Source organism: Chlorocebus sabaeus, chromosome 22, assembly GCF_047675955.1.
Source record: "Chlorocebus sabaeus isolate Y175 chromosome 22, mChlSab1.0.hap1, whole genome shotgun sequence".
Classification (NCBI taxonomy): domain Eukaryota; kingdom Metazoa; phylum Chordata; class Mammalia; order Primates; family Cercopithecidae; genus Chlorocebus; species Chlorocebus sabaeus.
The window spans coordinates 44,674,964-44,690,687 of record NC_132925.1 but is presented as its reverse complement, the minus strand read 5'-3'; the positions used below and the strand labels follow the sequence as shown (position 1 = coordinate 44,690,687).

The 15,724-nt window shown below is 48.8% G+C and overlaps 1 protein-coding gene across 2 annotated transcripts in view; it reads left to right on the top strand.

Moving 5' to 3' along the window:
- Window positions 1–2,789: 2,789 nt before the first annotated feature.
- The window catches only part of HEG1 (heart development protein with EGF like domains 1), an 89,187-nt gene continuing 76,252 nt past the window's right edge, over window positions 2,790–15,724 (top strand). For both annotated transcript variants that reach the window (XM_038003432.2, XM_007985543.3), the window contains exon 1: window positions 2,790–3,306. In XM_038003432.2, the coding sequence (XP_037859360.1) occupies window positions 2,988–3,306 (319 nt within the window). In that variant the 5' untranslated portion in view covers window positions 2,790–2,987. The remainder of the gene's footprint in view (window positions 3,307–15,724) is intronic.

Here is a 15,724-nt window from a genome sequence, read left to right as displayed (position 1 = left end):
GCTGCATCTGGGTGGCCTATTTGTTACTACAGCCTAGCCTAGTCTGACTAACACAAGTAGAGGCAGGAAAGCCCTGGCAAAAGCTCTGACTACATGAAGTTTCAGGTGGCAAAGACACTGGGCTCCCTGCTGATTTCACTGTCAATTACATTGGGGTGCCCCCACTCCTACCTGTGGAGAGGTCAGGAATGCCTGTTAACTCACTCAGTCCTGGAATTTGTTCTGAGCTGTCTTCCCAGCTGTTTTATCCTAGATCAACAGATTCCCAGGGCTGGAATGGGTCTGAGAAGTCATCTGATTTATGACCCTGGCTCCAGATAGGACCTCTCAAGCTATCTGAGATGATCAAGAATCTTGTCTGGATTTTCACATCCCTGGGAAGGAAACACTACAAACGTTCTTAGATAATTGTTTTAGTCTATGGCCGTACCACCCTAAAAGTGCCTGATCTTTTCTGATCTTAGAAACTAAGCAGGCTTGAGTCTGGTCAGTACTTGGATGGGAGATACCTATTTCATATGTCCTTGCTACTGTGCCGGAAGTTCTTTACTGAACTCTAAAACATCAGAGCTAGAACTCTCCTTAGCAATCATCTAGGACCATCTTTGTTTTAGAGATTGGAAACTGTGGCCCAGATCACACAATTAAACAGAGGTAAAGGCCAGAAAAGAAGCAAGGGCTCTAGCACCAAGTCAACTGTTCTTTCCAAGGTTCTATACTGCCTCCAGCTCTCTCTTGCTGTCTTGCTGTTTTCTCTTGTTCTGCCCTAGGAGGAGAAGAAAAAGAGCTGGAATCCATCTACACGGAGATCAATCTTTCCAAGTCTCCCTGTGTGTCCCTCCCCTAATCTGCTGGTTAAGCCCTTTCTAGTTGGCAGTTACCCTGAACTTGGTCATTTCTCTTAGAAGGCAGAGAGAAGATTAGAGAGAGATAAACCTGTGGTACTTAAAGTGGGAAGGGATTGGGGGAGTGGGGGAGGATTGCGGGGAGGTGGCAGGTACATGTTTACTCCTTGGGTCTTAGTAGAGAAGGGAGATTCTCTCATAGGATCCCTGAATCCACACGAGAAGCCTGTAAGGGCCATTCTACCCTTAAACCTTCCTGCTTGCCTGGGAGTGCAACCAATACTATGTGACATGGTCTCCTTGGAGGGGAGGGAGTGGCAGTGACCAGAACCTCTGAGCACAGTCCTAGTCTGTTGGGGCTTGTCTGACTGGGTCTGGGCAGCTGTGCAGTCCTGCCTGTTAATGTGAGAGCAGCATCCAGAGAAGTTGAGCTCAGGCCATGAGAGCAAACCAAGTCAGTTTCAGGGGGGTTATTGTTTGGTCCTTTCTTGGAGAGACCTGGAAGTTCTGTGTGAGAGCCCTGGAAAGCTAGTTTGTTTAAAAACAAAACAAAATAAAACCAAATCTTTACTCCTCATTCCCTCATTTAAGGTGAGTTTGTTTATACACAGCCTCCTTTATGTTTTTTTTGCCAAATGACTCACTTGTACTGAGTCACCAGAAAGTGGGCCTAGGCCCATCTGCAGCTGCCCTGAACACCACGATCTCATTCTCCTGGAGGTGGGTCATGGAGATCTGGAGACAGAGAAACAGAGAAGAGCAGAGAAACGGGATGGAGAGCCAGGCCTGAAAGTGAGGTGCATACTCATATTTTCATGAGCATTTGGTTGTCAGATGGGGGCCCCCAACAGAACTGGCAAGATCCCCAAGGAGCTTCAACATTTGTTTCTGTTGCAATACTATTTGTTTCTGTTTGCAAATTATTGCAAACTGTGAATTAGGAGACCAGAATTAACAATATCACACGGTCATTCACAGATCAATCATTTCGTCTTCGGGTCTACCTTCAGAATCTTGAGCAAGTTATTTTCCCATCTGAGCCCCTCTTTCTTCACTTAATGAGGAGGCTTACAGTCCTAAACTTTAGACATTTTATTATTCATTTACTGGGGAGGGAGTGGTTATGGAAACAAACGGAACTTTATTTACCAAGAAAATGTGTTTACATGAAATCTTTGAATCTTTCCCCATAGGTTTTCATTTAAAATTTTGTGATCTCTGGGCATCATTTGGTTTAATTTGCGATCTGCAGCTCTTTTCCTGATGATGAGTTTGCCCTAGCCTGCCTGAATTCACAGTTTTCTTTTCCCTGCAGCCTGTTTGGGTGTCCTCGCGGTGACATCTCTGCAGAACTCTGGTGTGAGCCAAAGGCAGTGGTCGGATGGGAACAGCATCCAAGCTTGAGAGGGCGTGGGGGATACTCGGATTCTCGCGTTGGCCAGAGGGTGAGGTGTTAGGTTTGGCAAACACGAGTTCATCACCAGCCCTGGGGCCTGAAGAAGGGGAAGTGGGGGTGGGAGTGGGGACACTTCAAATCAATTAAGGGCGGTGACAGCGCGGGCTGGGGACCAGGGGACCATTCCCTTTCTCTCTCCTATCAAAGCACTTGGGATAATCTAGTCTGGTGCTAATCACATTACCCAGGACCTGCTTTTCACCTACTTCTTGTGCGTTTAAGGAGTTGGGAAAGTGGTGCCTGATTCAGAAGACTCTATGCGGAGCATGTGTGTGACAAAAGTTGCAGCAGCGTGGCTCCGCTGACCTCATCCCGCTGTCCCGGGCCGGGCCGCTCTCCAGGCGCCGGGCCCCAGCCCCCTTCCTGCCCTCTCCCCGCCCCCGGGCCCGCCGCGCGGGGCCGGTGATGTCAACCGAGGAGGAGCCGCCCGCCCGCCAGCGACCCGCCCGGGCTAATTAGCATGTAGCGGCGCCGCGGGCCGCCTCCGCCCAGCCCGCCCGGCCCCCGGCCGCCCTCCCGCGGCTCCGGACAACTTTTGAGGCGGGGGAGCGCGCTCGCAGCCTCACTCTGCTTACTTCCCCGGCCCCGCGCGGCCCCCGCCGCCCGCTGCCCGCTGCCCTCGCCTCGCGGCCGCCCCGCGCCCGCCCCGCGCGCCGGGCATGTGAGCGCGGGCGGGCGCCGTCACCATGGCCTCACCGCGCGCCTCGCGGTGGCCGCCGCTGCTCCTGCTGCTGTTGCTGCCGCTGCTGCTGCTGCCGCCGGCGGCCCCCGGGACGCTGGACCCGCCGCCTTCCCCGGTCCGCCGCGCGCCCCTCGCGGGCGCGGGGCTGGAGCTGCAGCTGGAGCGCCGCCCGGAGCGCGAGCCACCGCCGCCGCCGCCGCCGCCCACGCCGCCCCGGGAGCGCCGCGGGCCCGCGACCCCCGGCCCCAGCCACAGGGCCCCGGAGCCGGGCGCCGCGACACAGCGGGGACCCTCTAGCCGGGCCCCCAGAGGCGGGAGCGCGGGTGAGTGAGAGCCGGGAATCCGGCGCCGAGCCAGCCTGGGCTGGGGGCGTGGGCGCGCCCCGGGCCGTATCCCCAGCCGTAGGCCCCTCAGCGCCGCGCGACCCAGGGTGGGGGCTCCTCGCCCGGCGTGTGCAGGACCCTGAGGGTCGGCGGGTAGGGAGGGACGCTTTCGCCGTTGGCTGGACTGAGGGATGTGACCATCCCGTTCTCCCCCCACCCTTTGGAAGAAAACTTATTTCCTATGGGGTACCCTGTATCTCTTCCACCCCACTTTAAGAAAATGGAAAGGAAAGGAAAGCAAAAGGGAACAAGGCTCCAAAGCATCTCTCACCTCTGATATCTGGTCAGCCCGTCCCCAGTTTCATTTTTTCCGCTATACAGAACTGGTCTCTCCAGGTACAGGGCTCGACTTTCTCATCTAAATAACTGATTTTTAAGGGGTTCTAGCACGGGATATTGTAAAGGACAAAGGATGTACGTAGTTTGAAACAAAACGCTCTACTGGTTCGACTTAAAAGCAAAGGAACGCGGTTGGGGTTGCATGGTTGAACCCCTACAAGGCACAGGCTGATATAGGACCATCCCTGAGCCTCCTCCCTCCCCTTTCCTTTCCCAATGAACTGTTGCTCCGTGATAGCCACTGCCCGTTCCACGCAGAGAGAAAGAACTGACCTCTTCTCCCTGCTACCTTTGTGTCCAGTTCTTTCTTATGATCTGGAAAAATATGTCACAGACTGAGTGGAATTCTAACCATAATACCATTATGACCTTGGGAATGTTGTTTCTTTGAGCTCGCTTTCTCCATCTGTGAAATGGAAGTGATGATGCCTGTTCCTTCTAGCCTCCTAGTGATGATGTGACAAAATGAAAGTAAAAATAAATGGAAAGTGCTTTGAACAAAGTCAGCAACGTGGTGGTGTTAGCCTTTGCCTTCCTGTGAGTGACACAGGGCATATGCTCTGTCCCGGCTGTTCAAAGAAGCTGGGTTGCTTGCAACACTGGACATTGATTTGGAGTTTCCCTGAAAGTTGAGTTTTTTGTCTGCGTAATTGACAATTCATTTAAGTTTCTCATATCATGCAGACTTTCTGGCACGTGAATTAACTTGCTTCCTCCAACCTAGAGGTGCTTCTTAGAGTTAAATAAGAAAAAGTTTGGATTTTAAAAAATCAAGTTCTCCTGTAAAAACTCAATTTCATATTCAACAGTATTCCCATTATCGCAAAATGCCTTATTTTGTGAATTTTTAAATCACTGGCATAAGATTGAGAAACTGAGGAACAGTAAGAAAAGGGAGAGGAGAGAGAAGCTTCTGAAGACTTGTAGGACACACATCCCAGAGTGACCCTGACTTGAGATTACTTACAGCATACACTGTTTTGCTAAGTTCCATGGGAAGGAATCAAGAACATAAAAGAGCACATTTCCCGACTTTCTTCAACTAGAAAAGTAACTGAGGAACACTGTAGTATTTTGTGAGTTTTTCGAAACAGAAGATAGAGTGCAGAGAATTGAGAACATTTCAGAGGAGACACCCAAGAGCTGAAGGCAGATTTCCCTGGGTAGTAGTCAGGCTTTGTTAGCTGAATGGCCCCCATCTTGTTGTTAGGGGATAGGTGGGAGGGACACTGACTTGCAGGGGCCCTGGTTGGATGGGGCTGGCACATGAGTCTCTTTCCTTCTCTTAGGGGTGGGATCTCCAGAGACCGTAGAGAGGTAGGTATTACAGAGATAGGGACAGTGGAGGCAGCTAGTTTACAGGACTCAGCTGGTAAGAATTGGGGCCTTATGTGATCCAAACATCCCTCACAGGTGTGGCAGGTAGCACTGCTAGTCTTGGCTTTGTGGCTTTCCCAGTTTGATTCGTTTGCAGAGGTGAGTGATGGAGTCTTCAGGTATATGAGGTACTGGAAGGAATACGTGTGAGAGTCCCAGAAAGCAGCGAGAGAGTAGTTGGAATAGTGCCCACCTTCTCTTACCTAAGTAGGCTCTCCTGGTCTCCTGCTGTCCCACAGACACCACCCAAGGAGTGCCTCCTCATCAGTGGCTCGAAGGCCCAATCTCTGAAGAGATGTTAGAAAGGTGCGATTAGAAGAGATGAAATGAACACCTGTTGAAGCTGCTAGAAGCTACTCATATGGCCAAGGATCTAGGCATGACCTGTGCTTGTTTTTCTGGTAGTGGCTCAAGCAGTGTCATTTAGGGATAAAAAAGAAACAACACATAAGAAAACCAGTGTTCAGTGATTTCAGTGAGTCTGACTTTTCTAATAACCAGGATTGGGGGCCTTTTGGATTGGCCCTCATGTTTCACTAGATGCTATCACTTATTTCACAAGGCAGCAAGGTCTTGATGCTGAGAGGTCCTCCAGTCCACACTGTGTTGCAGCAGATGTCTGCCCCTGCAGCACCCCTGACAGATGGTCATCCCGGCTCTCCCTCAGCATTTTTGTGTTTGGGGAGGCGCCATGCTACTGCTGCTAACAAGCCCTGAGTCTCACAAGTAACGTGCTCCATTTGGTTGCTGGGGAAGCTGCCTGCAGCCCCTTCGTGCCATGGGGATGCTGGTAGTCAGGGCCTGGCCCCTGGGACTTCCAAATACACTAGTGTCAGCAGCAAGGGCCACAGATGTCCTTTTCTTCCCTGTGGGCCATTCCCAGCTCTTCTCTTCCTGGCAGAGTTCAACTTCTCATTGCTGAGTAACCGCATTTGCATTCTATTATGTGGGTTGTTTGCCTGTATTAGACTGTAAGTCCCTGGAGAGCAGCTCCCTGTTTATATAGCCATTGTTAAGCTTTTGCGCCCACCTGTCACCCTGCTGGCTGTTCAATTGATGTTTATTACTGATGTTTCAGCCAGTGGTGACAAGATGCTGAGACCTAGAGGTTTTCTTCTAATGCGTGTGTTTTTCTGCCACTCAGGACTTCCGAGCCACAGTTCTAAGCTGAATGCAAAGTTTATGTGCCTTGATTTTGTGATCCATATGCTATGCTTTAATTGTGAGATCTGCAGATGAGAGGGAGAGAAGGCTTAAATCATAATGAAAATCAATGCAGAAGGAAAGAACTTTCCCACCCAAAGGGGAAATGACGCTGAGTAGCTGAGCAGCCAGCCCAAGAAATAATAATCTTAGAAAAATGCAGCTCCCTAGAGGAAAGGAAGTGCTTTGAGCGGAGCCCCTTCTGAACTGTTAAATAGCTGTCGCCTGAATTGCTCTAACTTTGTGGGCCAACTTCGTCATTTAGCTTGGCTGCTGGGAGAACCATTACAAGGTGCAGCGGGCAAGAGGCAGCCCCTCAGGGCAGGGAGAGTGGCTTTCCTCCAGAAAGCTGCTACCTCACTCCTGGCGGAGGCTTGCGGCGGGTGGTAGTGGGGATTCCTGAGAAGCCTGTTTGCTTTGATGGAGGGTGTCCCAAATAGAAGGGGGAAGGCGGGAGGGGGCAAGGGACTCTCCGTGGTGCATGAGTGTTTAAAAGCCACATCCTTTTTACTTTTCAAGAACCCTTTTATTGCTTTCCTCAGCCTGTGTGCACATGCTGAACTGTTATTTTTTGCCAGAGACCTGAATGGTGTGGACTGAGGGAGACTGAAAGGTATTTGCTGCCTAGGTGGGCAGTTTCTGCATCCTTGTCCTGGAGGCTGGGGAAGGAGCCTCTGCCCTCCCGGTGATCTCTCCTACCTTCCAGCAGCCCTGCCCAGCTGGCTGAAAACAGTGTTCCTGAGGTTTAACTTGTCCTTGTCCAGAGACACTCAGAAAGCAAAGAACAGATGGCAGTTGTGGTTTCGTTAGCCACTTACTGCCTTCTTCAGTGGCTTCCCTCTGTCTCCAGCGTCCTTTTTGTATGAATGGGAGGTTTCAGCTGCAGTAAATGTTCTCTTCTAAGAATCCTGGGGAGGCAACAAGGAAGGAAACTAGTTGGGGTCTGACTTTTGACTCCCTGGCCTTTGAGCACCTATGTGTGGTCAGTGCCTTCACACTCCTTGTCCATTTAACCCCAAAACAAGCCTGTGAGGGATGTTATTTCCCTGTTACAGTTCTGGAAACAGTAGCCTGGAGAGGTTAGATCACACAGTAAATGGAGGCAGCAGGATTCAAAAAGATTTTGACCAAATCCATTTGCTTGTCCCACAATATCAGGAGGTCTCAGTTTTCTCATCTGTAAAATGAGGTGCCAGTTGTCCTAGATCTCTAAGATCCTCTCCCGCTCATCATTCTTCTTCCTCCCTCCCTCCATTCCTTGCCTTGCTTTTTTGTAGAGATTAGGGGCCAGCGTTGGGGTGGGGAAAATATGAGGAGATGGCAGTAGCAATGAGTTTTTACACCTATTGAGTAAAAATGTTTAAAAAATTTTGTTTGAAATTGCCTGAGACAAGACCACAAGTCTTTAAAATGACATTTTATATAGAGATTGTAAATTATACCCTACTCATATGCCAATCCATAGGTTATTGATGCTAGAGGTTGCTGCATTAATTATAAGCCAAGCTGAAATGAATTGGTGACTTTCTGAATGGGCCCTCTCCTGGGAACGTGGAGCAGTGGCTGACATTGTGAGGCAGTTGTTATGAATACCTGCCCAGTAGAAGGCGAGGTTAAATGGTACTCCATGCAGATGCTGTCAAACTGCTTTCATTTGAACATCTATGTATGCTGTCTTCTACCCACTCACCATTCATCAGGCATAGACAGAAACAAAGACCTTTCTATCCTGGTTTTTCACTCTTCTTTTGTTGGAGTGTGGCAGATGTCTCTGTTTGTGTCAAATTGGACTGATTTGTAAATCAGAAAATATTTGCGGAAGGCTTGCTATGTGGAAGAGTCACACCAGGTGATGAGGTTGTATTGCATGTCTGTGATGCCCCCAGGGAACATTCAGTCTTGTTGGAGCACACACATCAAGGTTGTAAAAAGCGAACTAACGATGCATGAGTGATTCGCAACTGAAGAAATGCCACAGGAGATCATACTGACCAAAGGAATGGTGAGGGTGGAGATGGGCATGCAGACGTGGAAACCACTGGGGGCTGGATAGTCCAGGGAGACTTCAGTGGGAAAGGGGAGAGTTGATTTAACTTTGAAAGTTGACGGGGATGTGGACAGACAGAGAGGTGAAGGATGGGCTGGGCACGATGGCTCATGCGTGTAATCTCAGCACTTTGGGAGGCCAAGGTGGATGGATCACTTGAGGTCAGGAGTTCCAGACCAGCCTGACCAACATGGTAAAACCCTGTCGCTACTCAAAATACAAAAATTAGCTGGGCATGGTGGCATGTGCCTGTAATCCCAGCTACTCAGGAGGCTGAGGCATGAGAATTGCTAGAACCTGGGAGCCGGAGGTTGCAGTTAGCCGAGAATGCCCCACTGCACTCTATCTTGGGCAACAAAGTGAGACTTCATCTCAAAATAAATAAATAAATAAATAAATAAGTAAGTAAGTAAATAAATAAATAAAAGAGATGGAGGATGAATGGGATCTGCAAAATCCCAAATATTGAAAAGCTCAAGACTTTTCAAAATAGAGGTGATCAACAGCCAGTAAGGCTGGAGAAAAGGCCTTGAAGAGGCCAGTTAGGCTCCCAAATCAACTAATCATTGAAGACAAGACTGGAAAGGAGGATTAGACCTGATTGTGGAGGGCTTTAGAGGCCTGTTAAGGTGTTTGTCTTCATCCCATCCACACCAAGGAGCCCCGGATGGCTTTTGAACAGGGAGAGCATAGTTTGCTTGTTCATTTCTGCTTGGAGCTGGGGTCTCATAGATGAACCACATGCATATCTGCCCTCACTACAGCCCCGTACTTGTTTAAGAGACACTGGAATGCTGCTGGGCCTCGTACTGATGTGTTGGGAGGAAAGACTGAGGACAAAGCATAGGTTAGAGTGGAGGTAGTGGAAATTGAAAGGGAGAGATGCAAGTGCCACTTAAAAGAGTAAGGCTGGCGTACTAGACTGCCTGGCCATGGGGATGACGGGACAGAATGGAGAGGAGCTCTTTGCTGTTAAAGAGGCTCCTTCAGTTTCAGCCTTTCACTGTAAAGATTGCATGTACCCTTGGAAGTATTCTGTGGATGGCTGAGAATGTGGAACTGAACTACAGGGAGGCCAGGACCAGATTCAGCCCTGGGGGCAGTAGTTAAAGCCACAAAGGAAGAGGAAATCAGCTCCAGTCGGGTGGAGAACATCCAGTGTGGATGGTGGGGAGGAAGGAATGCCAGCCCTGCATGAGGGCACAATGAGAGGTGGGGGTGACTTGCCGGCTGGCTGTGGATTGGCAGATAATCTGAATGTAGCACGGTTTACGCATCAAATGTGGAGGTCTGTGAAGGTCCGTGTAAGTTAACATATTTCTGCTTTCTGCTTTGACTTGTCTTCTCATCTGGAAACTATGTGAGTTAAAAGGCAGAGGGAGACTGGGGAGAATGAGGTCTGGGGACAGGCCACTGGCCTCCATTCTGAGCTGTTTAGTGGGACTCCTAAAAGTGCGGGAAGAAGCCTGCCTACTGTATGATAGGCATGGGAGGCCTGTCTGTGACAAAGTTTGACGGTGAAAAAGAATAGGAAAATCAGAGAGAATCAGAATCCTTGATTCTCACCCCCTAACCCTGCGTCAACTCCTGCCTCTTCCCATGTCGGGAGTTAGCAACACCATGCACCTAGTTCCTTAAGCTAGAAGCCTAGAAGTCACCCTCTATTCCTCTCCTTTCCTCACCCACTACCGTGATTCTTTCTCTGGCAACTCCAAGTGATTCTGTTTCCAGAATACATGGTGAATCTGCTCTCTTCCTCCCCACTGCTCTTTTCTGTTCTCTGCATCCACTTATGCTCTCTCTCTAATCTGTCCTCAGAGAAGCCAGAGTGATCTTCTTAAAATGTAACTCAGGTCAACCTTACTTGGAGGCTTAACACCCTCCAAGAGCTTTGCATTGTATTTAGAATAAAATCCAACCCCCTAAATTGGAATATGAGGCCTGCAGGATCTGACCGGCCACCTCTCTCACCCTCTCTTGCTCTGCTCCCCACTTACACCAGACAATTGTTAATACATGCCAAACTCATTCCTGTCTTGGAGACTTGGCACATGGCGTCCCCCTGCCTATAGCAGCAAGAGCCTTCCAGGCAGGGGGAGCAGCCAGGGCAGATGATCTAAGACAGGACTCAGCTTGCCTTGTCTCAGGATTGGCAAGAAGGAAGGCCAGGGTGCCTGGATCACCCAGGGCCGTGAGAACCATGGTAAGGAGGTCAGTTTTCCTCTAGGTGCCATGGAGGATCGTGCAGCAGGGTCTGTACCACTAAGTGGTATGGGGCTCTAGTTGCAAGGATTCTTAAGGAGCTGGAAGGACCATCTGCAAAGTCTACAGAGGCTATTAAAAATGGACAGTTTCCTTTTGCTTAGTATTTTAGCTATGAAGTACTTGAACTTCATTCTAGCTTTCCTGTCATGTAAACGTTTTTGAGGAAAGTTTACAGGTCAGATGGCATGGCAGGGAGGCAAGACCGTGTTCCCAACTCCTGGAATGTCTTGGGGGACTTGAGGGAGGATCTGACCTCACTGAAGACCCTGAATAACAGAAGCCCCCATCTATCCGTGCAGAGAAGGTGCTGAAGGCAAAGATGGATTTAAGTTGGCAAGTTTCTCCTTAATGTCTCGGATAGGCTGGGAAATAAAGATGGGAGAAGAAGAAAAGTGACAAGAAGAGGGCAGAGGCCGACAAGAAGAGGGCAGAGGCCAAGGTCAAGCTCTTCAGGTGGCCCTGCAGTTCCACCTTGGAACTGAAGAATCAAATTGGAGGAAGGAGTAGCAAGAGTCAGGAGAGAGATGCCTGCTTGTCATCTGGAGGGATGTTCCTTGTGCCGGGCTGTGACTAGTGATTATCATATGTTGGGCTAGAATTGAAAACCACTTCATTTTCCTTTTCTGGGTGATAGGAGATGGAGACACTTCAACTTAGGGACGGGTTTCACTCCTGCCACCTCCCTGGCCACCAGGACCTTTATTACAACCATGTGGTAAGAATTTTTCAGGGGTCATCTTTTGCCAGGGTGTGGATGAGAGCCCTGCTGGTGTTGCAATCACAGGCCACAGAGGTCCCGGTTTGGAAGGATCAGACAGTCTCAATTCAAACCCCAGCAGTGCCACTTGCCAGTTGTAGGACTGTGGTAGGTTATTTAGCCTCTCTGTGCAGTCAGTTTGTCATCTGTCAAATGGGCTATTAATAGAAAGAGCCCTGCTCAGAATGGATAAGTGCAGTATAACACCTATAAAGCAGACGGCTTGATGCCTGGGCAGGAGAGTTCTAGAAATGCTACTGAAACCAGTGCCCATTTACACTGGTCATTGTGTTGACAGCAACACTCTCCCCCCCGCCCCACCGCACCTTGCCCTTCAGGTATTTTATTGGACAGTGGGCAAGCTCCCTGCCTAGGGTTCAAGTTCATGTTCCAAAAACCTCTGTTACCTGGTCTCCCCTCGTTAGACCCCTGCCAACCTCACCCTTTGGTATCCCTAGAACTCTCTCTTGCTTCTTAGCCTTAAACATAAAGAGGAAAGAGCCAACTTTCATGATTTGAAGTCAGAAAAACCAAGTGCAACAGCCCTCACCTATGGTCATCTGAGGAGACCAGATGACCACATAGAAGGCAACTAGGATTAAATAAAAGCAATGTGCCAGGTGTGACTTCAAAATAAGAAAAATCAGTCCCACTTGGACCTCTGTGGTCAATGAATATTCTTCAGATCAGAACCTTTGAGGGTTATCAATACGTGCTTCACAAGTGTTTGAAGGAGTTGAGAGCCACCTTCAGAGTGTGTGTGAGCCACACAGGCAACTCCCTGTTGTTTCTTGCAGCAAACCTCCTGGATTGAAAATGGGGTCGCAGATCTCCATCTCCTGCATCTTTCATCAGATCGTCTTTGAAGTTTTGTGTTTCCAAAATAATCCAACATCATTATCAAGAGATGGAAATGTATCATTATTCAGGAAACTCAAGAGAATAATATTCTGCAGGCTCTATTGAAAATTAGCCAATTGGGTCGGGCACAGTGGCTCACACCTGTAAACCCAGCACTTTGGGAGCTGAGGCAGGAGAATTGCTTGAGGCCAGGTGTTCAAGACCAGCCTGGGCAACATAGTGAGACCTCATCTCTATAATTTTTATATATATGTGTGTGTGTGTGTGTGTATGTGTATATGTATATATATATGCACATACATATATATGAAAAAAGAAAAGTAGCACATTTTAGAAAATGGTTTGAGCAATAGCAGTATTGATGGAGTAAGTGTTATCTTATTGGGACCTCTTTGAAAAGGACCATATCCACTTGGGTAGGGGAATTCTTGTGGTTAGGAATTATTTCTAGTACAGTCATGCTTTATGGTAATGGAGCGCTACTGGCTGTAGTTGCTGGCAGAGTTGGGGAGAGATGCCGTGGAGCTCTGGAGGGGGTTGGAGGACCTGTGCTTAACCCCTTCCGCTTTCCGCCTCTGTGGCATTGGATAGCTGCCTAATGTCTCTAGGCCTTAATTTCCTCATATTAAAATTGGGGATAGTAATCCTGCTGCTAAAAAGATTTTTGAGGAGGAGCAAATACAATTATAGCTGTGAAAGCACTTGTAACTGGACAGAACAATGTTTTAGTTGTGATATAGTGACCTGGCTATGACCTTGGGCAAGTCATTTAACTTTTGTACCTGCTTCCATATCTGTAAAATGGAGACGATAACTGTTTTGTTGACTTCACAGTGTTGTTGGAAGGATGAATGGAACTGATCCACATGGACACGCTTTGTAAACATTCATATGCTGTGTACATGTTAGTCATGAACGCTTCCCGGGAACACATCAGGTGTTATGTCTCTAAGAGAGGCAAGTATCAGGAAGAGGTAGACATGGAAGGATGAGTGGAAAGTTGGAGAGGAGTTGGAGAAAGGGAGAACATTTCTCGGAAATCTCAATAGCCTTTTCAGTTGTTCGTCTCTCTCCTGTCATCTGTCTGTGATTGCCATGGCTAACGCTTTCCCATCTCTTCTGCCTCCCACCAGATGGGATGTCCTTCACAACTCTACGCTTGACCTTCTGCCTCCCCCTCGGTTCAGTGAGTGCCTGCTATGAGCCACAGTCTCTCATAAGAGACCTAGGATTGCGAGAGAATAAGCTAGAATTGTGTAACAGGATAAAATAGTCCAGAGGGAGAGAGTTGTCTCTGGGGAAGATTTCTTGGAAGGGGTGATCTCTGAGCTGATTTTGCCAGGAGGCCAAGGGGAAGGAAGTAGGACAGTCTAGGTAGAGAGAACTGCGGGACAAAGGCTTGGAGAGAAAACACAGTGTGGCTTCACCTGTGTGAGCGCTTCTAACTATAATCCAGTTCTGTGTCTTCAGCCATCTGCCAGCATTCACACAGGTCTAGTGAGCTTCACTTTAAACCAACAGGTAACAGTTATACGTGCAAATACGTCATCCCTTCCTCCTCCAAAACCTGACCTCCCTTTGCTTGCTAATGGTCCCAATAATCTCCCAATAATGCACTCAAACCCATCATCTTCGTCCTTTGCCGCCTTTTCTTACTTGCAGGTAATCAGCATGGATTCCTCGCTCTCCCTTCCTCCCATCCTTGCTCCTTCCCTTTCTTCTAAATCGTATCAGAGTGCTGAATTCCATTTGGACAGTGAGTTACATAGGACATCAAGATGTCATATCCCTGTTTGTGTCAGGAAATTGCAATTTGGATCCCAGTTCATTAGTGAGACATCCCTGAAGCCCACAAGGAGGAAGCCTGGCTCTGTCCTTTCTGGCTTTTGCTTTCAGTCCATGTTACCCTTTCTCTGGAGTGCTCAGTCTTAGTTTTGCTCTTTCTTATTTCATTCTTTCTCTATTTCTGCATTTCTTTTAAACTGGGTTTTCATTGCAGTCAGACGGACCTGGGTTTGGATCCAGTTTTACTATTTGCTGTGTAACCTTAGACAAATTACTTAATCTCACTATACCTCAGTTGCCTTATCAGAAAAGCAGGGATAATAACGGGAGGACCTCATAAGGCTGTCGTGAGGATGGATTGAGACAGTGCATGTGAAATGCTTAGCACAGTGGCTGGCATGGAGTGGATGCTACCTACGTTTTGGCTGCAATATAACAATAATAATCATTATTATTGTCCTGCTCTGGTATGTCTTTTGAAAAAATTCCTTAGCTTTATTTCTTTTTGTCTTATTTCTCTTTTCAGCCCCCTTTCTTTCTTCCTCTTTCTCTGTTTTATCTCTTTCTTAACTGGCTATGGTATACAACTGATTTTTTAAAATACTGGTTATATTTGAACAGAATGTCAGGTTTCCCAATCTTGATATACAAAACGCATTCGCAGACTTTTCATTTTCTCCCTTAACTAGATTTTAGCCTCTCCCCTCGGAGGCCCTGAGGGTCCCTCCCGTCAGCCAGCACAGGCCTCAGAGCCCTTCGTGCTGAAACATCACTCCACGGCTCCATTTTCTAGCAGTCGTCAATGCTTCAGACAAATTATTTCTATGATTTCCTCAGAGTCCTGGGCCACTTCACAGAGGTCTGTCGAGTAAATTAACTGCAGAGCTTCTGAAAGTCAGCCTCCAGCCGTGTGGCCTCCGGGGCCCGGGCCCAGGCTGGGCTGCCCAGTGCGCACACCCCCGGGAGCAGGCCCGTTTCCTCCCGCCCCTCCTGCGCCCGCCTCTCCCCCCTCTTCCTCCTCGGAACCAGGATGTTTTTCCTTGCCTTTTTATTGTTTCGCTAACCTGGCAGGTCTCCTTTGGTGGAGCCCTGCCACCCAGCTTCCTCTCTGGGTGTGATCGAATGTGGCGGTGACAACACAGGAGACCCGGAGGCCTGCACCACCCCGCTGGCGCCCTTGGCCTTTGCGTCCAGCGGGGACTGGGAGCTACCGGCTTCAGCTTCTTTCTGGAAACTCCCCCTTTACCAAAGAGCCTCCTCTTCAGCCACTCTGTTGGATATTTATTTGTCAAAGGATGAGAGGGACAAAGAAAATGGAGGCAGCAAGGAAGGTGACCCTAGAAACAAGGTAGACCCCCTTTCCTCCCTGCAAAAAGCCTTTTTGTTCACTTATTTAACCAAATGGGAATCTTGTGACCTTTGACCGTAGGACTTTTTCTCAAGGCCTTGGGGGGAAAAAAATCCTATAGAATTCTTTTTAAAGCAAAGAGCTTGAGGTCACCTCAAGGTCCTTCATCTGTCACTCCTGCTGGGATAGGCTGCATCCCTCCTTCATGCCCAAGGCCACCTCAGAGCCGGTTCTATTTCTGGAAGGCTGACCCTGACTTGGGAGCTCCAGGCCAGGCCTCCCCTGGGTCTGGGTTCAGTCCAGCAGATGTCTGTCACCCGCAGAGAATGCTCAGCTGAACAAGAGCCGACCCCTCACGGGGAGGGGAGGTAGGTTT